General features: G+C 41.0%; 1 protein-coding gene across 2 annotated transcripts in view; it reads left to right on the top strand.

Annotated features, from left to right (window-relative positions):
- wnt7bb (wingless-type MMTV integration site family, member 7Bb) overlaps window positions 1-23,018 on the top strand; it is a 162,637-nt gene that overhangs the window by 114,466 nt on the left and 25,153 nt on the right. For both annotated transcript variants that reach the window (XM_034176031.1, XM_034176032.1), the window contains exon 3: window positions 20,913-21,184. In XM_034176031.1, coding sequence (XP_034031922.1) covers window positions 20,913-21,184 — 272 coding nt within the window. The remainder of the gene's footprint in view (window positions 1-20,912; window positions 21,185-23,018) is intronic.

Raw genomic sequence — 23,018 nt, 5'->3', positions numbered from 1 at the left:
CATCCATGTCTTTATGTCTGTAAGACAATCCTGCAGTTTAGCTAATTGGTGTGTGTCCTCTGGCTTCATGGATAGATAAAGCTGGGTATCATCTGCATAACAATGAAAATTTAAGCAATACCGTCTAATAATACTGCCTAAGGGAAGCATGTATAAAGTGAATAAAATTGGTCCTAGCACAGAACCTTGTGGAACTCCATAATTAACTTTAGTCTGTGAAGAAGATTCCCCATTTACATGAACAAACTGTAATCTATTAGACAAATATGATTCAAACCACCGCAGCGCAGTGCCTTTAATACCTATGACATGCTCTAATCTCTGTAATAAAATTTTATGGTCAACAGTATCAAAAGCAGCACTGAGGTCCAACAGAACAAGCACAGAGATAAGTCCACTGTCCGAAGCCATAAGAAGATCATTTGTAACCTTCACTAATGCTGTTTCTGTACTATGATGAATTCTAAAACCTGACTGAACCTCTTCAAATAGACCATTCCTCTGCAGGTGATCAGTTAGCTGTTTTATAACTACCCTCTCAAGAATCTTTGAGAGAAAAGGAAGGTTGGAGATTGGCCTATAATTAGCTAAAATAGCTGGGTCAAGTGATGGCTTTTTAAGTAATGGTTTAATTACTGCCACCTTAAAAGCCTGTGGTACATAGCCAACTAACAAAGATAAGTTGATCATATTTAAGATTGAAGCATTAAATAATGGTAGGACTTCCTTGAGCAGCCTGGCAGGAATGGGGTTTAATAAACATGTTGATGGTTTGGATGAAGTAACTAATGAAAATAACTCAGACAGAACAATCGGAGAGAAAGAGTCTAACCAAATACCGGCATCACTGAAAGCAGCCAAAGATAACGATACATCTTTGGGATGGTTATGAGTAATTTTTTCTCTAATAGTCAAAATTTTGTTAGCAAAGAAAGTCATGAAGTCATTACTAGTTAAAGTTAATGGAATACTCAGCTCAATAGAGCTCTGACTCTTTGTCAGCCTGGCTACAGTGCTGAAAAGAAACCTTAGGTTGTTCTTATTTTCTTCAATTAGTGATGAGTAGAAAGATGTCCTAGCTTTACGGAGGGCTTTTTTATAGAGCAACAAACTCTTTTTCCAGGCTAAGTGAAGATCTTCTAAATTAGTGAGACGCCATTTCCTCTCCAACTTACGGGTTATCTGCTTTAAGCTACGAGTTTGTGAGTTATACCACGGAGTCAGACACTTCTGATTTAAAGCTCTCTTTTTCAGAGGAGCTACAGCATCCAAGGTTGTCTTCAATGAGGATGTAAAACTATTGACGAGATACTCTAACTCCCTTACAGAGTTTAGGTAGCTACTCTGCTCTGTGTTGGTATATGACAATAGAGAACATAAAGAAGGAATCATATCCTTAAACCTAGTTACAGCGCTTTCTGAAAGACTTCTAGTGTAATGAAACTTATTCCCCACTGCAGGGTAGTCCATCAGGGTAAATGTAAATGTTGTTAAAAAATGATCAGACAGAAGGGAGTTTTCAGGGAATACTGTTAAGTCTTCTATTTCCATACCATAAGTCAAAACAAGATCTAAGATATGATTAAAGTGGTGGGTGGACTCATTTACTTTTTGAGCAAAGCCATAGAGTCTAATAATAGATTAAATGCAGTGTTGAGGCTGTCATTCTCAGCATCAGTGTGGATGTTAAAATCGCCCACTATAAGTATCTTATCTGAGCTAAGCACTAAGTCAGACAGAAGGTCTGAAAATTCACAGAGAAACTCACAGTAACGACCAGGTGGACGATAGATAATAACAAATAAAACTGGTTTTTGGGACTTCCAATTTGGATGGAAAAGACTAAGAGACAAGCTTTCAAATGAATTAAAGCTCTGTCTAGGTTTTTGATTAATTAATAAGCTGGAATGGAAGATTGCTGCTAATCCTCCGCCCCGGCCCGTACTACGAGCATTCTGACAGTTAGTGTGACTCAGGGGTGTTGACTCATTTAAACTAACATATTCATCCTGCTGTAACCAGGTTTCTGTTAGGCAGAATAAATCAATACGTTGATCAATTATTATATCATTTACCAACAGGGACTTAGAAGAGAGAGACCTAATGTTTAATAGACCACATTTAACTGTTTTAGTCTGTGGTGCAGTTGAAGGTGCTATATTATTTTTTCTTTTTGAATTTTTTTGCTTAAATAGATTTTTGCTGGTTATTGGTGGTCTGGAAGCAGGCACCGTCTCTACGGGGATGGGGTAATGAGGGGATGGCAGGGGGAGAGAAGCTGCAGAGAGGTGTATAAGACCACAGCTCTGCCTCCTGGTCCCAACGCTAGACAGTCACAGTTTGGAGGATCCAAGAAAATTGGCCAGATTTCTAGAAATGAGAGCTGCTCCATCTAAAGTGGGATGGATGCCGTCTCTCCTAACAAGACCAGGTTTTCCCCAGAAGCTTTGCCAATTATCAATGAAGCCCACCTCATTTTTTGGACACCACTCAGACAGCCAGCAATTCAAGGAGAACATGCGGCTAAACATGTCACTCCCGGTCTGATTGGGGAGGGGCCCAGAGAAAACAACAGAGTCCGACATTGTTTTTGCAAAGTTACACACCGATTTAATGTTAATTTTAGTGACCTCCGATTGGCGTAACCGAGTGTCATTACTGCCGACGTGAATTACAATCTTACCAAATTTACGCTTAGCCTTAGCCAGCAATTTCAAATTTCCTTCAATGTCGCCTGCTCTGGCCCCCGGAAGACAATTGACAATGGTTGCTGGTGTCGCTAACTTCACATTTCTCAAAACAGAGTCGCCAATAACCAGAGTTTGATCCTCGGCGAGTGTATCGTCGAGTGGGGAAAAACGGTTAGAGATGTGCACGGGTTGACGGTGTACACGGGGCTTCTGTTTAGGGCTACGCTTCCTCCTCACAGTCACCCAGTCGGCCTGCTTTCCCGACTGCCCGGGATCCGCCAGGGGGGAACTAACAGTGGCTAAGCCACCTTGGTCTGCACCGACTACAGGGGCCTGGTTAGCTGTAGAATTTTCCACGGTGCGGAGCCGAGTCTCCAATTCGCCCAGCCTGGCCTCCAAAGCTACGAATAAGCTGCACTTATTACAAGTACCGTTACTGCTAAAGGAGGCCGAGGAACAACTAAACATTTCACAACCAGAGCAGAAAAGTGCGGGAGAGACAGGAGAAGCCGCCATGCTAAATCGGCTAAAAGCTAGTAGCTACGCAACTAACTTTCAACAACTATATAAGCAGTATGGCTATTAGATTCTATTTTCAGTTAAAAAACTTCAACCTGCCACCAGCTCTGTTGGCTCTAGTACCAACTACAAACTCTCAAAGGAGCACCAGATCAACATCGGCGGAACAGCTCCAAGTCCCTTCTTATAAAAACACTTATGGACAAAGATCATTCTTCTACATCTATACTAAGTTGTGGAATGATATCCCTCTGGGCACTAGAACTATCAGGTCAGAGATACTATTTAAAAAAACTTACAGAGACGATTTATTGAATAGTTATTCGTGTAAACACTGATCTACCTTTCTCACTTGTCTGATCATTTTATGAATGTGTGCTGTACATGTTAGGTTTATTGTCCACATGATTGAATGAAATGATTGTTTGTGTGTAGGTTTATGTGTAAAACAGGAACCTGCTGTAAAACAGTTTTTACTGAGTCAGACCTGGGGTAATGTGCAATTGTGCTTTTAACCTTTTCCTGTATAATAAATGAAATGAAATGAATGAATGAATCTTGCAGTGCAGAAGAGCTCAGGTAGTTTAGGTAACTCTGTGGGATCAGAGTTCCATCCATCCATCTTCTATACCTGCTTACTCCAATTAAGAGTCACAGGAGGTTGGAGCCTATCCCAGCAGTCATAGGGTGTGAGGCGGGGTACACCCTGGACAGGACACCAGTCTTGGGATCAGGGTGGGGCTACCATTATGCAGACGTGCGTTAAATTCTCAGTCTGACTACTTGTTTTTGTCCTTGGAAAGACACTTCATCTGCATCATCCCAGTCCACCCAGCTAGAAATGGGAACTTGCTTTGGTCGGTGGAAGTAACGTGTGAAGAACGAATGGCCACACTGATTTGAAGTGGCTGACATAGCACATTCTCAAAAATCTGTGTGAAATGCTGAGTAGGCTCACTCCAGATGTCCAAATTTCCTGTCGACAATGCTGGTTGATATAGCTCAGCGGAGAGCGACGTACTGGTAGAGCTCTACATTTGGAAAATCTTACCTCTGCTCTGTCATGGTAAATAGACACATGTGAATTTTGTTTGCTAACACATACACAGTAAAATCACCAGTGTAAAACTAACACTGACAGTGTTAAATTAACACTGCCAGTGTACATATGGCCATACTCTGGCCAGAGTGGGACCATATATTCACTGTCAGTGTTAGTTTAACACTGGTGATTGTACTGTGTAGGTTTAAAACAGGTTGTAGAGACATAGTACACGTAGTAGAAAATGACTGGTCACCTTCACGACAACCCTCCGAGTTCCTGACCTGTTTTTAATACAATACTCTATTCTTGCTCACTTAGGGGGACACAGACACACACACACGAACACACACCAAGGAAAATTGATTATAATACCATGGGTGGGTTTATCACATGGGGTCAGTGTGGCATGTGGGGCTGACCTTGGGTGGCTGGGGACCATTTCTCCTGTCCTTTTGTGGTCTCATGGCCCTACCCTGGAGCTTGTGGGGCCCAGGGTTCATTGGCCGGATGGAGTGGTGGGGCATTTGTGATATCACTGGGGGGGGGCCTTGGACCGCTGCTGGGGAGCTGGGGGCCATGGTTTCGGCTGGAGGATGCTGTCCTACTGTTGCTTGAGTAGACTCCTGGCTTTGGGTTTTGGTGTGTGTGGGGGGGCATGAGGAGTCCTGCTGGCTGTGGTGGTGGTGGTGGTGGTGGTGGTGGGGTCTCTGTTGGTAGTCTGTCGCTTGCGGCCCTGCTCTGGGCATGTTGGTCTGCCTCTCGTCTGGTATCCGGGTCTCGCCCTCGTATGCACACCGGTCCCTGCCTGGGCTTGGGGATTGGGTGTGTTGGATCTTCGGCTCTTGTTACCCCCCCTGCTGCTCACTCTTCTCCTGTGGGGTCGTGGCCCATGTGGTGTGGTGCTGAGGTGCCACCCTGTGGGGTGCTGCTGGCGCCCTGCACACTTCCCCTTGTGCGTGGGGGGTCTGATGTTACACATACTACATTACCTCACTCTTACTACTGTCACCACTCATGTTTTGTTCTTGTCTGTCTCTATGTTGTTTTGGTGTTCAGCTCTTCTTAGAAATGGTATGTTTGCTTTGAATAAAACCTTATCAGCTGTTCAAGAAGGGCAGGTGCAGGTCACACATGTACATCACATGCACCCACGCACTATATTTTATCCGTCTTGGAAGATGAAATTGTATATCATATATATAGAGAGAGAGAGTTCTACCAGTTTTGGCATATACCATCACTATATATCCAGACAGTTGAGAGAGAGAAAAAGACAACTCTCTTAGTCTGGGTGCTGTGTGAGGGCTACAGTGTGCTCCATCCTGTTTGAGGAGTAAGGTTTTCACACCATTCAAACAAAACCTGTGTTTATTAGAAATGTGGCCTGTGATTTATGTTGGTTTACAGCAGTGTAATCCTAGAATACATGACTTGATTTGAATTAACATATCAATAAAATAGCAATTTAATGCTAAAATAAATGTCTGTATGCATATGGCAACATATTTAAGTGCTCAGGTTTTCTTTCCAAGGTTGCCTAGGGTTCATTGCATAAAGTAAAAGGGTGGCGTGTTTGCCACAGTTCCATAGGGTGTGCAGTTGATTTTTATTAAGCAGAGCCTTGGCAGTGCCAGACCCATGAGGGGTTGACAACCAGTACAAGCATCATCATTATTATTTTCCCCATGAGCTGCACAGCTCAATGGACCCAGAAATGGGCACAAATCTCTGGTGCTGGGAACCACCCTTTCTCTGGAAACGGCTGTTATGCTGTTTTAAACATTACTCTTTGTGCTTCTGTGCACTAATGTGTTTTTAACAGTGGCAATGTGTGTTTGTGTGTGAGGGTGGAGGATATTGTGAGTACACTGTGTATATTGTGGATTTTTCATTATATGGCCAGTCCCTCAGCGTTGGCGGGTATTATGTACATTATTCCTTTGCATTTCATTGTGTGTACATCCGCCCATGTGTGTGTGTGTGTGTGTGTGTGTGTGTGTGTATGAGAGAGAGAGAGGCGGGAGCACCAGAATGTTACCACAAGTTGGTGGAGCAGCTAATCCAGAGGAGTAAGTGGTTGGGAGTTGTTCTCCAATCTGTGGCCGTGGTATTGACTCTGCAGCACCCAGTGCCAGGATAGGAAATGAACAGTGGCTTAGGGGGAAAACATCTCTGAGAGGTCCCAAAAAGCACCTGACATTAGAATTAAGTAATGTTACAATGAAATGGGGGGGCTTTTAATTACTGACTAACACAGGGTACTTTATTTTGACACAGTGGCTGTTTCATGCACCCAACTTAGAATGATTTCATTGCAAAATGATCACTGAATAGCCGGTGATCGAGTGCATCAACCTCCAGTCATTCATTTATGACTTTCTTGCAGTGTAACTTGTTTTAAAATATGAAGTACTCTTCTTGTTTTTGCTAGTTAGCAGGTTAGCAGCAATCTTTCTGGCCCCTTCACACATAACATGAAGTTGGGCGAAAGAAGCAGAAACTAGACGAAAAACCGCAAAAAAACAAATGTAATGGGAACCACGAAACATTCCACCTGCTGTCAGGAGGGACACACCACGGCGATGGTCTCGTGCACACGCACTAGCACAGTGCGAGCACCTGCAATGTGTGACACCACATCATGCTGCTGCTGTTAGGAAAAATAAAAATGTACACACAAACACACCAAAAGAAAAAAGATCGCAATTGCTAATATTTAATCCCTCTTATCGAGCGGACAATACAAGTATGAACTTTCTGTCCCTCTGTAGATAACCCATGGTCATAGACGTACAGTCATGAAATGACATGAATGAATCACTGCGCTCTTATGTCCACATCTGGTGGCCCTGCGTGTCCAGCGAGTGGCATGCCGAAGGACACCATGTCATGTGGACCAGAGCTGATGTGACATTCAGATTGCCAGCTGAGTCTACACATGATCAGACGGTTTCTTTGAAATGGTACAGCCTGCCGATGTGCGCGCTGACACAGTCGCTCCTGCCTGTTGCAAAGGCAATGTGTTTTATGGATTTCCACTGTGAGGACAGCATGCTCAAGCACGCGCCTCACAGTGGAGTGTTGTGAGGTCATGTCCTTCATAACATGATATGTGCTCGCCAGCTATGACTTATGGTTCCACAGATCCCAACAGCAGCAGCTGGCGCGGACACGCCCACCTTACAGAATGAACTCAGCTCAAAGACAAAAGTGTCACTCTCTGTTCCTTTGTTATGTGATGATTTATGTCATGTATTTGTTATGTAATTATGTATGTATCCATTTAATTGTCCTGTTCTCTGTGTATGTAAGTCAGTGCACACATCGTGACTTGCTGTCAGCTGGAACTCTAGCTGAGTTGCGAGTACACAGCTGTCAGCTTTTCCAGCTAGACATTACAGCTTTCCAGATGTACGCTGCGCTGGACAGCGATCACACCCCAGCCACGTCAGTCACACTTGACACTGTTGGTTCATGGTGGGTGGCGACACACCCGTACACCACATGTGTTGCGGGGGGGGAAGCACACTTGCATGACATATATGTTGCTTAGTAGTAATGGCACACTCGTGGGGCACTTAGACATTGTGGCAACTGGCTCGAATGCGGTCATCTGCTCTCTACTCTTGTGTCAGATGTGCGAATAGCCCCGCCTTTCCTAAGTAGCCCGTGAGTGGTGTTGGATGTTCGTGGGTAGCACCTGGACTCCGGCCAACACCTGCCGGGAGGGGGTTGAATGGGCACTCGCTGTCTTTCGGCCGCTGGTGTGAAGGCTGCCTCCATTGTGTCATTCAGCCACAGTGCAACATGGGTGATGATTTTGTGCAGCATATCATGCCGCGGCACGATATGCCCGACCTGCACATACAAAACCACGCATGCTGTGCGAATTTTGTGAACACAATCAGCTGACAGTGCAACCTCATCTTGCCCGCCGTTAGAATGGGTTACAGGCGCGAGCAGCACAGGAATGTAGTGTGCATGCACTGTGTATGAATCGTTATGACAACAGCTGGACAAGGCGTTTGAGGCAACTCCAATTTTTCACGAGTGGCATGAGAGTCCTCCTTTGTGCGTCAATCGGCTTCAATCGTGTTTTGTGTGAAAGGGCCCTTCCTCTGGTGCTATCCAAACAGTGTTATTGTACAGTCTGACATTAGCAAACTAACATTCTTAGCTAATTAGCCAGCACTGGGTGATGCATTAACTGTTTTGATTTGTGGAGCTGTTACGTGGAGCACTAATTTAGGGAATGTGACAGAATTGTTGCCACAGCTAGAAATGCAAAGATAAAGTAGTTTATCATTCTCTATTTTTGTCCATGCATGCCTTGTAAAGCGGCTAATTTCAAAGTTATATTTTAGGCAAAGGCTATTCACCCAACCATTGGGCAGATAAATATAATGTCTTATTTTATTCGCCCAACCGTGATCGTGTATGTGACATGTTTTGTGCATCTAAACTACGTTTTTTACACCACTTTTTTAAGGCTCTATTGCGGCATGAAAAGCGGTGTATGTTTGACACATTTAATGGCGCCGTCTTTAGTTACTGCGAAAAAAACACTGCAATGGATGAAAGCAGACAAACTTCATAAGCATTTTGAATGGAAGCCTGTCAACGACGACGAAACAGTTTTTATGAGCAAAACACCACTTGTTGCCTGTAAGATGATGTTGGTTTGACACAGTTCCCTGGGTGTGATGAGCCAAACAGAACCGCTTTAGATCACAGCCCCTCCACGGGCTGTGAACCCTCCTGCAGCTAGCGAGAAAATACCCGCGTTGAAACCGGAAGTGAACTTACAAGTATGCTCATTGGTTGGGCGTATGCTTGCATATTTACTTTATTGAACCAATGGTTGGGCGTATAGCCACTCCGATATTGTTATGGTAATGTTACATACAAAAATACATAAAATCTATCTTGGAAAGCCATAAATCAATGACTGGAGGTTCACACACACTTAGTCACCGACTTAAACATAACCAGTTACTTCAGGAATTCATTTTCACATCAGTCATTTAGGAGTGAAAGCATCTTACACTGGGAATTCCCAAGATGCACATTCTCGACTGGAAAAACTTGAAAATAGCCTGTGGATATTTTATTTACAGGTCTGTAAAATAGCCACCACCACATTGCAAATTACCTCTGAATTGTTAAATGACCTAAAGGTTTTCTCCATAGTAACAACTCTGTGAATTAAGATTAATTCTATTTCCGTGAATTTTCCCATTTAAGTGAGTTCCTCACACAAAGTTGTGCAGATCGTACTTATGTATTCATATTTTTTCTTTCTTTTCACATTCTTTCATGCATTTTAGGTGCAGTAGTGGGAGGGATGAGGGATGTGGCATAAGTTTGCATCCACCGTAGAATGCTTAAATAGTGGCGTTTTCTCTGGCTGTGTCTTGTTTCATCCTGTTCTGTGGTAGAGAAGCTGTGTTGCACCTGGCTTTAATCTATAACTGACTGGTAGTAATTAATTTTTCAATCTGTCTATAAAGCAAGAAATGTCTGTGTGTGGGTATGTGGCTCTCATATCTCTCTGACTGTTTGTCAGATCAACCTCAGCTTTTGGATATGGCTCGCACATGGCACGATGATGTGCAACCTTTATTATGAAAATTTGTGGGATTAATTTTCAAACCCTTTATTTTGACATTAAACCTTTATTTTGACATTGTACCATTAGTACTTTCAAGATGGCACCTTCTGTGGCGTCTCTGTCCTGCAAAGCCTCTGTTTGTATATACAGATTTCTGTCAAAATTTGTTACCATGTTTTGTTTATTTTGTCATATAAAACCGTTAACTTATTATATATAAAAATAAGTTAGCGTTTAAAAAGTCAACACTTCCCATCTCACTTGACCTTATGGCTAAAATACTTCCTACAGAAAGTTCTTGCAGGCCTTACAATTTCCTTCAGTTTTTACTCTTTAATAGATAAACCACTCAAAAATGAAAAGATGTTTGCAAAATAAAATATTTTGAGGGAAAATTAAAGCACTGTGGTAAATACTCTACAGGTATATTTATTATTTATATTACAACTTCTGCCACTTGAAAGAGCTGCATTCTGGTGATGACACTTCACAACACTTTATTTAAAATCAATTTGGTCTGGTGGTGGTATTTGCAACCCAGTCTCACGGCATGTTGTGATTCAGCAGCACGAAATATACATTAATCTATTGGTTCGTGATATTGTGATGAAAAGCGCCTCATTTTCGCACAAAGCGCACAAATTCATTCTAATACATTCCGTGATGGCTACACGAAATTAAAAGTGAAGCGGGGGGGTCAGAGGTGGTTATGGTTAGGGTTTGTGGTAGTTAAAAAAAAAAATCACAAAAATTTGAATAATTTCGTGACGAGAGCACACACACCAAAAAAATAAAATAAAAAAAGAAAGAAAACGTGAGACTGGGCTGGGTATTTGGCATTATTATGCAGCATTGATCTGGTGATTTTCTTTTTTTAATTTAAATTTTTTAGCTCCCAATTTTCTGTAGGAATGCAAACCTCCTACGAGCATTTGCACTAGTTTCTCAAATGAAAGACTTTGCATTTTCGTCCTGAACATGTTTAAGAGTTGAATATTTAAGGATTGGTTCAACAAAATCTAGCATTTTAAAATATTGCTTCTTGATACTTTGCTGATTTATGACCTTTTCTTGGCCAATATATAATTAATTAAGAAAATTTGCTTGCTTTTGGCTGCTCTGATTGCTCAGGGTCACCACAGTGGATCCAGCAGAGATCCACTTGTGGATTTGACAAAAGTTTTACACCATATCCTGTTCCTGATGCGTCTCACCTCAACATGAAGGAACAGGTCCTGGTGTCTCTCAGCCAAGTACTAATCACCCCTGAGCTCTGACAGGATCACTCACGTATGCTCAGAGTGACATGGCTGTGGATAATTAAGAAAATATTAAAGTGCCATATTGCTAACCTAATTTACCTTGGCTTCTCCTGTTTTTTGGGGGGTTGCCACAGTCAACCCGGTCCGGTCAGGATCCACATCTTCATTTAGTACAAGTTTTGCACCAAATGCCCTTCTTGATACAACTCCAGAAGTGCAGAGAGAATAAGGCACATGTGGCCTTGAACCAGGAACATTCTTGTTGGTAGTTATGTGCAGCCCTAGACAAGGCTGTGCGTGTCTGTTAGGGTCATTTCTTCAGTCAGTACTACCACACATTCACAAATGCTCCAGCTCCTTTTTACGTTCATATTTATTTTAACTATACTATGATATGAGTCACTTGGTATCAAATTTAGGACGGGTACAGCTCTTCTTACAGTCTCACAGTTAGTCAATCTCACGTTCTAAACCAGCCTGTGTGGAATTCTTCACCACAGAGGATTCAATGTATTTTTTTCTTTTCCACAACCAAATCCTGTGCAGCGTATAAATGGTTACACTGCCCAGACCCATGAAGAAGCTGTTTAGAACAGCAGTAAGAGTTTATTTTATTCTCTGATTGATCTAATGGTCTTCTTAGCTGTCTATGAACCACTAAAGAAATGAAAATGCCTTCCAGAGATATAAGGCTGTCTGAAATACACTGCTGCACACTAAAAAAAGGGCATTTCACCAATAGATTCAAATAACAAACTGAATCTGAATACATTCTTTAATGCATATCCAACCCTGAAGGTCATGGTCTCTAACTGTGACAAACTGGTGTGTGAAGATGCCTATGGAGCCCGTGAATATGATTTTCCGTGGCATTTGATGACATAATGTGCCAGACTTTTACAGTGTGATGTGTAAAACTACATCCTTGGTGCATCCCAGTGACATTGTGAGTTCCACGGAAATACAAGGGATTACCAAATTATGCCAAATTTTGGCACGGGGGGGGGAATCCAAACATCTTGAAAATCCAGCTACAGCTGTAACAAGACCAAGGCATACAGACAGAATATTCTGGTTCAACTTGGACACCCACCTGGACTGTCTTTTCCTCCAGATGGTACTTTTCTGCTGCTCTCCTTGTGGTCTTGACCATATTCAGATTACTGTCATTTGAAGGGAGACCATGCTTACATCAGCACAGTCTGTTGTTAGACCAGCAGACAATTATAATTTGTGTACCTTACTACTTTTGAACCACCATTGATTTTCCAAACACCTCTTTCTTATAACAGCAGTCATTTTTCCGAACACATTTTGGGCTTACCCAAGGGAACACCTTGTCCACCTGCTTGTCTGACTACCCTGACAGTCCCACATCTACCAGACGCTAAAATTAGTAATGTTTTTTCTATTACTTTTTACTTTTATTTCAATGTTAATGTACTGCAAACTGACACACCAACATAACAGTACTCTTGTTAATTTGCTGACATCAAATGTGGAGAGGGGAGAGCATGTTTGCCAGACTTCTGTACTTGCAACGCGTTGTCATGCATTTTTGCAAAGGTTTTTCATCTGTCTGTCTGTCTATGCTTAGCATAAGTACAGTCCTATTACTCCCAGAGTCTTCAAATTTACAGGAAACATTCTAGGGGCAAGTTTCAAAGAGGGCTAACCTTGACCTATTTTTAGAGGTTAAAAAGTCACATTCTGTTTCAATCTGTTCAGTTCTGTGTTTGAGTGACGAGTGTGACAGCCAATCAGAGCAGAGCTGCACTGTGACGTCAGTGGCTGGTCTCTCCAGAATAGCTCCGTTTTGTGTGTTTATATACGTTTCTCATATATTATGGAAAAAATAGCGAGAAACAAACACTTCTAAAAGTGAAAACGCTGTTTTTGGAACCCAGTAACACCTCTGAACTTATTTACAAGCCATTTCACAGATGTTAGCATGGTGACATCACAGACTGGTAGCTAGCTGCAAAACTCTCCTTTGTTTGTGTGTAAATATAACCTCTGTGTCATATATAATGTAAAAGCTAGCAAAAAATAAATACTTCTAAAACTGAAAACGCTGTTTATGTAACCTGATAACACCTCTGGAGTCATTTACAAGACATTTTGCAGATGTTAGCATGCATACGAACTCAAAAGGTAACTTTCTATGGTGTTACATTTGTCTCATTAATACCTGCAAATGCACAGAGGGTGATCTACAGATATTCCTGGATTTGCATAACTTCCACTCTTAAAATGTAAATATTGTTTTTGATTGATTGATAGAGGGGCTTTATTAAAAATGTACAACTGTACGTAAGACAACAGGATCTTAGTTAATTAAATAACTACAAATTATAAAGAACAAAATGCTCACACGGCCGAGGGTATTTAGCATTGCGTTATATTTTTCTTTTCTAATGCCAGAAGAGTTTCTGTTCAGTCTCTTATCAAACTTTGTCACCATCAACTCACTGATGTAGGCATGTCACAATACGTGTATTTGTATTGAACTGTACTGTACATACACAATGATTTGGTACACAGAACTATATGCAGAATCAATGGTAAGACTCTGCACAATATGATTATACACACATGCGTATTTGTTTCCATAAATGGCCTTTCACACTGCAAATGTTGAGGGCATTAAATGCGTCGCGGATCACTCTAAAAAGCATTATTTTCAGTGAGACATAATGAGACAAAATGGGTCAAAAAAAGCAGAGCTGAACCAATGCTTTGCCGAATCGTGATCCAAAATGATGTTTCTGTACCATGACACCCTGAATCTTTTGAATTTTCCTCATAACATGTTATTTTAAGTCATAAAGTTATGAATAATTAACGATGTGGTTACTTTGACTGACAGCTAGGTTGGGCCAGCAATTTACGTCCAGGGCGACCCTAAAGGAGGCTACGGCGAGCAGTGGCTGCTCACTGTTGTGGATTTGACTGTGTTTGACATTTCTGAGCATTTTATGACAAATATTTCAGATAATACCCATTGCTGACAAAGATTAGCAGTTACCAAGAGCATGGAGTGAAGTTATCAACACTGTTACTCCATGATTACTGAGGAAATATGCCAGCCATATTTTTTAATGCCTGCATTTAAGCCACCTGTGATGAAAACCATGACTCAATCTACAATAAAACAAAACAAAACAAAAAATGTGTCTGAACCAAGGTTAGCCTTTTAGATTTAGCTTGTTTTGTAATTCAGTGATGGAGCATGTTTGCGGTTCATTTGTCCCACCCAGGTCATACAGGTCTTGCCCGCGTTCCCCCTATGTATCCAATTATTGGTTGGCCAAGAGCTAGGCAGAATCAGGCACTGCCAAGATGGTGCCATTTGTGGCCGCCCCATTTGAGCTTCAAGCCCATATTTCGGAAAATTTATGGGTGATGTCATGGAAGATTTGTCCAATATACACTGCTCAAAAATAATTAAGGAAACACAGTATCCCCTAAATATTTTGAACAGTATGCATACAGAGTATGCTCAGTTTGGGTAGTGGGCATAAATGGTGGCCCAGCTCTGACTTTACACATTTAACTCGCAACAAATAAAAGTGTTATTGACTGTCTTTTGATAGAAACACCAACTGACAGTCAACAGTATAGTGAACAAAGTAAATAATAATAATAATAATAATAATAATTTGTATCAAAGGTGTGTAGGGACCACAGGTCCAGCAGAAAAAAGGAAAAAAAAATCAAGGCACTCAAATCTATCTATCTATACATTTATTTAAGTGGAGTTTTTCTGGCCGACTGATTCTGTTTTTTTTCCTCTTTCTGTCCAACATGCAGCTGGATCCATGTGCTGGATTACATGATTTCTGTAACAGATGCAGAACGGACTCTGCTGCAGGAACAGATCCACCGAATGGCTCGATAAACCCCTCCCTAACCCCTCCGAAGGTGGACTGGACGCCTGCATGGACTCTCTTCAATTGTTGTTGTGTTCTGTAGTGTGTGTTGTGTTCTGTATTGTTTTTCCTTACCACTGTCACTTCGTTTTTCATTTATCTTTGATGTCTTTTTAGTAGAATGCAATGGGCCCCAAACCTGGGGTCTAAAGTTGCACCCTAGGCTCTATAGTTATCCTAACCAGATCTGGCATTGTATCCGAGGGCTCTCTTCAAGATGGTGATCGTTCCCTTAATCGCAGACAACTGCACCTCATGTGCACTTGGGTGACCGGGGATTGCCTCAAGGTATTTCTTCAGGTTCTTCTTCATCAGACCTGTTGCTCCCACCACAACTGGGATGATATCGATGTCTTTCAATGACCATGTTGTTCTTAGGTCATTTTTCAGGTCTTGGTATTTCGAGATCTTTCCCCTTTCAGCTCGATTCAGGCCGTAGTCATTGGTGACTGTCACATCAATGATTTTGGCTGTTTTCTCTTGCTTGTTCCAGATGACAATATCAGGTTTGATTGCACCTCCTTCAATGTGTCTTCCTGCTGGGATCTCTTTGTCGTAGAAGATCATTACTTTTCCGTTGGATGAGACTGGTGCTGGCTCGTGCTCCCAGACATGTTCTTTGACTTCCATTTCCAGTTCCTTGCAGATCTTCCAGTGGAGATATTGACAGATCTTGTTGTGTCTGGATGTATAATGCCCATCTGCCATGAGGATCTGGCATGCTGAAGTTAGATGGTTTACACTCTCAACAGCTGTATGACAGAATTGGCATTTATCATTCTGTGAGATTCCTGCCATTTTTTTGAAGCCATTTGTTAGAAGTCCCTGATCTTGTGCTCCAATCAGAATTCTTTCTCCATCAAAACCAAGTTTTCCATTTTTTAGCCACTGCATTGATCCAACTTTGTCAATGTATTCCTTTTCGAGTTCTTCTTGGAAACGTCCGGCTCTTTTGTGCTGTTTCCATCTTTCCACTCGATGTTTTCCTTCTCTTTTGCTGTATTGTTCTCTGGTTTGTCTTGCAAGTTTTGTTGCAGGCATGAGTCTGTTGCTTTTTCTCTCTTGTAGAAGTTCTCCGCCAAAGTTTTTTGCCAGTTTAGTGATTGAGGTCCATTCAGTTATGGCCTCGTGGTGTTGTGTGACCGTTTTTACGATTTCTTCTTCAGAGCTCTTTAAGTACTGTCCAATACTTATTATCGATGCTCTGTAGGCCTGGTTGATTTCAGTGAGACCCATACCGCCTTCTCTGCGAGGGAGATATATTCTGTCCATGCACTGATTTCTGTATGTGATTTTGTGGAGGGTGAGCATTTTCCTGGTTTTTGCGTACAATTTATTAAGCTCACATTGTGGCCAGTTCACTATGCCAAATCCATAGGTCACCACTGGTATTGCAAACTGATTTATGGCTGTGATCTTATTTTTTGGTGTCAGCTGTGTTTTGCAGATCTTTTTTAAGCGGTTTAGGTATTCTTTTGTTGTTCTTGTTCTCATTTTCTTGTGCTCAATTGAATTACTTTGTTCAATTCCCAAGTATTTGTATGTGGAGTCTGCAGCCTGATCTTCAATGTAGCTCCCTTCATCCAATTGTATGTTTTCGGTTTTTGTCTTTTTTTCCTTTTGTCATTGTGCATTTTGAGCATTTATCCAGTCCAAATTCCATGCCAATGTCTTTTGAGAACTTATGGACAGTTTCTACGAGCTGAGTGAGTCCGTTTTTTGTGTTGGCATAGATTTTCAAATCGTCCATGAACAACAGATGGTTCACAAGTTTTTGGTTTTCCTTTCCTTTGTCTTTACTTAAGTCATATCCGATGTCTTGCTCCTTCAGGATCTTGCTGAGTGGGTCCATGATTAAGCAGAATAAGAGAGGCAAAAGGCTGTCTCCCTGAAGTATCCCTCTCTGAACTCGTACGTCTGGGATTGTTATTTGTCCCTCTGTGTGATTGAGGGTGATGGTGGTGTTCCACTTGTTCATTTGTGCTCTCAGGAAAGATCTTATTTCCTCATTGATGTTGTAGAGTTCTAAGCACCTCATGATCCAGGAGTGTGGTACACTGTCAAATGCCTTTTTGTAATCAATCCAAGCCATGCTGAGGTTCCTCTGCCTTGTTTTGCAGTCCTCCAGGATAACTTTGTCAGTAACTGGTCTTTAGCTCCTAATCTTCTTTTGGAACATCCTTTCTGTTCATTTTCCAGGTAGCCACCAGTGTCAAGATGTTCATAAATGGCATCAGTTATGATTCCTGTCAGCCATTTGTACGTTGTTGTTAGGCAGCAGATGGGTCTGTACTTGTTGGGAAGCTGTGTATCCTTGGTCTTTGGAATTAGGCTTGTGTTCCCTGTCGTTAGCCAGTCTGGTGTGTCCTCTTCTCCGTTCAATATTTTTTGTGAAAGCCACAGCATAATGTTGGTGTAATGCTGTCAGTCATTTTAGCCAAAAATTTGGGATTTTGTCGATGCCAGGTGCCTTGACGTTACTGTATTCACTTATTTTCTTTCTGATCTCTTCTTCATTGATTACAATTGCTGGCATTTGCTGTTTGTCTTTGTTTTTCTGTTGTATTTTTTCAATCCACTCAGCCTCTTGGTGTTGTTTTGGGTCTTCAAAGAGTGGTCTCCAGAATTTTTCAATTTCCTCTCTCTCAGGTGGCTGTTGTACTTCTATTGTGTCGTTTGCCAGCTTTCTGTACACTAGTCTGTGATTTTTTTCAAATAGTTTGTTTATCTGTTTTGCTTGTATTTTCTTGTCTTTGTTCCTAATTTGTGCTGCGAAAGCTTTTACTAAGGCTTGATGTTCAGCCAGCCTTCCACCTAGCAGTTTGTCTTCAACATTGTATTTTCTTTTAATGCGATTTATTTTTTTAAGAAGATTCTTTTTGTGGTTCTTGTTTCCCAAAAATGTGGCCATTTGGGAGATCTCTGCTCTTAGGCGGCTGATTTTTTGTTGTAATTTCTTTTTCCATCGTGGCATGGTATCTTTTTCTTATTTGTGGTGCCGTTTCTCTCCAAACCTTGTGGGGCTAATTTACTTTGTATGTACCATGCTGCTCCATAATTTACAGAGTTTAACTCTGTCAATGTGGCTCCTTTTGGGACCAGTTTGGTCAGTCCTATGTTAACTTTTTGAAGGATATTTTTGAATTTTTTATTCTCCTTTAGTTTAGTCAGCTTTGGGCGCTCTTTCATGTCCATTTTTCTTGTTTCTTCAATCTTATTTGCCAATTCCTCTTCTAGTTCCTGCTGTTCTGGGTCTGTGTGCACCTGTGTATTATTTTGTAGATGAGCTGGTGAGTTGCTTGTTTTTTCGGGGAGCAGTGAGTTGCTCGTTTTTTCGGGGGGCAGTGAGTTGTTCGTTTTTTCGGGAGGCAGTACATGGTTCGGTTTTTCGGTATGCAGTGAATGGTTTGTTTTTTCGGGGGGCAGTGGATGGTTTGTTTTTTCGGGGATGTACTTTTTTTGAGGGCAATCATTTTTTGGTGGGGTAATGGGTTGCATCAGAGGGCAGATGCCGTCTCTTATTTTCTCAACCTCCTGTTGCATCGTTTTTATTTCATTATCTGAGAAATGTTTTTGTTTGATAAAGTTTGATTTTTGGGTTGTGAGATTCTTACAAGTGATGTCTTTCTTACTTGGGCAGTGGTGGTGGAATATTTTTTGCCATTCTTTGGATGTCTTTGTCTGATTTTTGGGGTATTTTATTTTGGCATATTCCTTTGCCCACAACAGTATCCACTCTTCCTCCCTCTTCCACTGACTCCTTTTAAACTGGAGTTGCTTCCCTTTATCCAGCAACTGATAGTCTTTTATCACTTCCTTTTGGGCTTCTTCCTTTATTTTTTTTATTTCCTCAGCCGTCAGATATTTTGCGATCTGTGAGGTGATCGATTCCAGTTTTGCGGTTGTGGTGGCTTCTTTCTTTTGTGTAGGTAAATCCGCTTCTTTTATGCGTTCCTCAAATACTGCCTTTTTCTTCCTGCCCCACTTCTCATGCCTTGAGTAAGTGAAGCAGTGAAAGATCTTTTTTTTTTGTCACTGTCACCTGTGTGCGTGCTCTAGGGGTTTATAAGGTTAGACCTTACTTGTGTGAAGCACCTTAAGGCAGCTTTGTTGTGATTTGGCGCTATATAAATTAAAATAAATTGAAAATTCATTTTGAAGAAGAAAAATACCTTGCTTTTTACTTTTTTCTGCCAAAATGAAGTCTATCTCATTGTGTTGGATTGCTTCATCAATGTGACTGTTCAAATTCAGCTGCATTCAGGCTACGTACAAAGTCAGACTAAACTGTCCTTGCCCACAGAGGTCTGAGATGAGTTGCAACTATCAGCCAGATTTGATGTATAAGGAACACCTTTATTTTATATATTTGTGTTAAGACTCAGCAGGATGGTCTTCTTAACTCAGTGGAACCTTCACAGCATCCAGTCGGTGTGCAGAATGTGTACTGCAGCTCAAGATTGTGAATTTTCTTCACTCCAAATGTAAATGTAAGGTTGCCCGTAGTGATGTAAAAGCACCGACTCCATGCAATAATACACATATGGCATATAGCACAAAGTCAAACATCTTGTAATAGGGTTGTCTAACGGAAGTGTGTGCACTGAAGGTGCACCCTGAGAGTGACTCATTACTGAAGGCAGAGACCTGCAAACCACAGCTGTTTACAGTTTGGGCAGCAGCACAAGGTGCTCCCAGAGAAGAATTCAGCACTTTGGACAGCACCTACACCAGCTCTCCCAACGCTGGAATTCCAAAACTGCACATTCACAGACCAGGCCCAAGGACTCTGTGGTTGGCAGTGTGACTGGATTTCTAAAAAGGTGCAGGAGGGGAACAGTTTAGGAGAGGGAAGGAAAATCTAGTGGTTTAAATCAAAACAGACTTGGAATTTGTTTACTGGCATTGAAATAGTGATTAATTTTTCTGATAGGTATAAAGTTCAAAGTTTGCCTTCAAGAATGTAACCATAGTTTTTGAAAACCTAAATAAATATTTCAACAACTGCTTTTGTTTAACAGGTCAATGTTGTGTTTTAATGGATCTTTAGCACCAATAAAGGGTGATGGAATGATCTCCCTGCATCAATAAAAGTCAGATTCTGCAGAGACTTTCAAGTCCAGACTTAAGACACATTTATTTCTCCCTTTCGTATGGCTATCATACTGGCGTAGTATGGTACTGTGCTTCCTGTCCATTTAAATTGATTTTATTAGTAAATAGAGCAGGTCTGTGCATCAAAGTCTGTGTCTGTTAGTGAAGCTTAGGGCTAGTGGCCGGCAATTGTCTTAGTATTTCTTCTGTTTTTCGTGTTACTTAATGCTGACAAATTATACCTTATTTGTTGATTTTCTGATGCCTGATTCTTTTTTTTTTTTCTTTTTTTTTCTGTTTGATGTGCAGCTCCATCCAGAACTGGGAGGCTTCTTCTGCAAGGCTCCCGTCCTGTACACCAGCATGGACTCCCAAAATTTCCTGTATATTTGTATTGTCAAGCATGTCATTATGTCATTAGCATGGCCCAAGCAGAGGGCCACCCCCTTTGAGTCTGGTGTGCTTGAGGTTTCTTCCTCAAATTATCAGTGGGAGTTTTTCCTAACCACTATCGCCTGTGTGCTTGCTCTTGGGATTGGTAAGGTTAGACCTTACTTGTGTGACGCACCTTGAGGCAGCTTTGTTATGATGTGGCGCTATATAAACTAAGTAAATGGAAATTGATGCCATATTTGAGGTGAAAATTTCATGTATTTTGTTGTCATAATGACAATGCCTTTTATTGCTTAACTAAGATTTATCTCTTGTGTAGCTTCACAACATTTCTAAAAAAAAAAAAATGTTTGTTGTTCTTTCCAGGCAGCCGGGAAGCGGCATTCACCTATGCCATCACAGCAGCAGGGGTGGCTCATGCTATTACAGCTGCTTGCAGCCAGGGCAACCTGAGCCAGTGCGGCTGTGACCGGGAGAAACAGGGCTACTACAATCAGGAAGAGGGCTGGAAGTGGGGAGGCTGCTCTGCTGACATTAAATATGGCATTGAGTTCTCTCGTCGCTTTGTGGATGCCCGTGAGATTAGAAAGACACCTCGCCGCCTCATGAACTTGCATAACAATGAGGCAGGGAGAAAGGTAAAGACACCATTCAGGCACTCGTATTTTTTGTATTTTTCCAAAAGAAATGTAAACCTTTTAAAGAATTACAAACACAAACCAAAAAAAAAAAAAAAATTGATTTTAAAGTCATAGATACACCAAACCATGAATCAATCTAAATGTAATGAACCAGTCAGTGCATTGATTTTAATATTACAAATTGGTGGACTTAACCCTCAGGGATATTTTCTAAGATGTTATGATACTTTCAGTTATTTTAAAAAGGTACTGTATAATGCCCGTGTGTTGCATATCAAAATGTTCACATCAATCTCAGATTTCAGAATATGTCCCATATATTTGTCAAGAACACTGTATGTACAAATATTTTTGCTCTACAATCTGAAAAAAATGAAATTAATTTTTAGACAATTCCTTAAATCTTTATTGAAAATACACCTTTATTTATGTGGTCAAGCTATTTTTCTGCTATGAATGTTTTCACCAAAGTATTTGGCTCACAAAAGTAATGTCTATGAAGAAATATGAATATCTGTCACTAGATGAAAAATGAAAAGTCCTTCACAAAAAATGCCCATTAAAAAGGGTTTTCAGGATGACAGGACTGTTTATAGCATATATTAAGGTTCATGGCAGTATGAATTTGTCTGACTCCTGAACAGAGTGCCGGTGTGCTCTGAATGAGCCTGTTGAAGGGACAGGCCCTAGGATTAGCTGTGAGGCAAAGATTGTCCAGAACAGGGATTGAAACTAGAGGTGACATACCATAACTGATTCATAGAAGCTTGAGTTGGACGTGCTCTTAACTACAGAGGGTTAAGCTTGTTTCAATATTTCCACTTCAAAAGGTCAACATGAGGGTCTCGTTAGGGGAAAGTTACCTGCCTGCAATGTAAAACAAAATCAACATGTTTGATAACTGTAGTCAGTATAACAGGCAAATATACCTGTTAAGTTCATTTTTTGTTCACAATTTATGAGAGCTGTCATACTGGTTCAAAATGGGTAAGCTATGCTATGAACAGGTAACTATTCTTATTCATCATGGAAAATGAATGTCTACATTAACCAAAGAATTATTTCTGAATCTAGTTTTACAACTACAATCTGCATTAAGTACAATTGATGAGCTGTTTAAAAATCTGTTCACTTTATTTTGTAAAAATAAATAAATCCAGAGCATCTTAGATTGAATGTGGTTTTTCTTTAAATTCAGTGCGCTTGTATTGTCGTATTTTTGAAGTATTGCAAATTATACTTCCGTTTACTTTTTGGAGGAAAATGAATAATTTAGATTAACTGACTAATCAGTGAAAATAGTCAGGAGATTAATGGAACCCAACTTATAACTATTATTAAAATTAACTTAAACATATCTAATTTATATCATTAAAATCAAACCAGACTGTTTCAAGGTATATTTACATCAAGGATCTGTGTACGAGGTCTATTAGAAAAGTGTCCTGCCTTTTTGTTTTTTAAAAAAACTATATGGATTTGATTCATGTTTTTACATCAGCCAAGCTTGAACCTTCGTTCGCATGCGTGAGTTTTTTCACGCCTGTCGGTAACATCATTCGCCTGTGAGCACGCCTTGTGGGAGGAGTGGTCCAGCCCCCTCGTCAGATTTTCATTGTCTGAGAAGTTGCTGAGAGACTGGCGCTGTGCTTCATCAAAATTTTTCCCAAAACTGTGAGGCACATCTGAGTGGATGCCATTCGACAAATTAAGCTGGTTTTCGGTGAAAATTTTAACGGCTGATGAGAGATTTTGGATTGTTTCTATCGCTGTAAGGACTTCCCATGGAGCAGGATGTCGTGCAGCACTCCGAGGCGACGTCGTCATCCTG

This window comes from Thalassophryne amazonica, chromosome 8, assembly GCF_902500255.1.
Source record: "Thalassophryne amazonica chromosome 8, fThaAma1.1, whole genome shotgun sequence".
In the NCBI taxonomy this organism is placed as follows: Eukaryota; Metazoa; Chordata; class Actinopteri; order Batrachoidiformes; family Batrachoididae; genus Thalassophryne; species Thalassophryne amazonica.
This window is presented reverse-complemented; position numbering and strand designations above follow the sequence as displayed.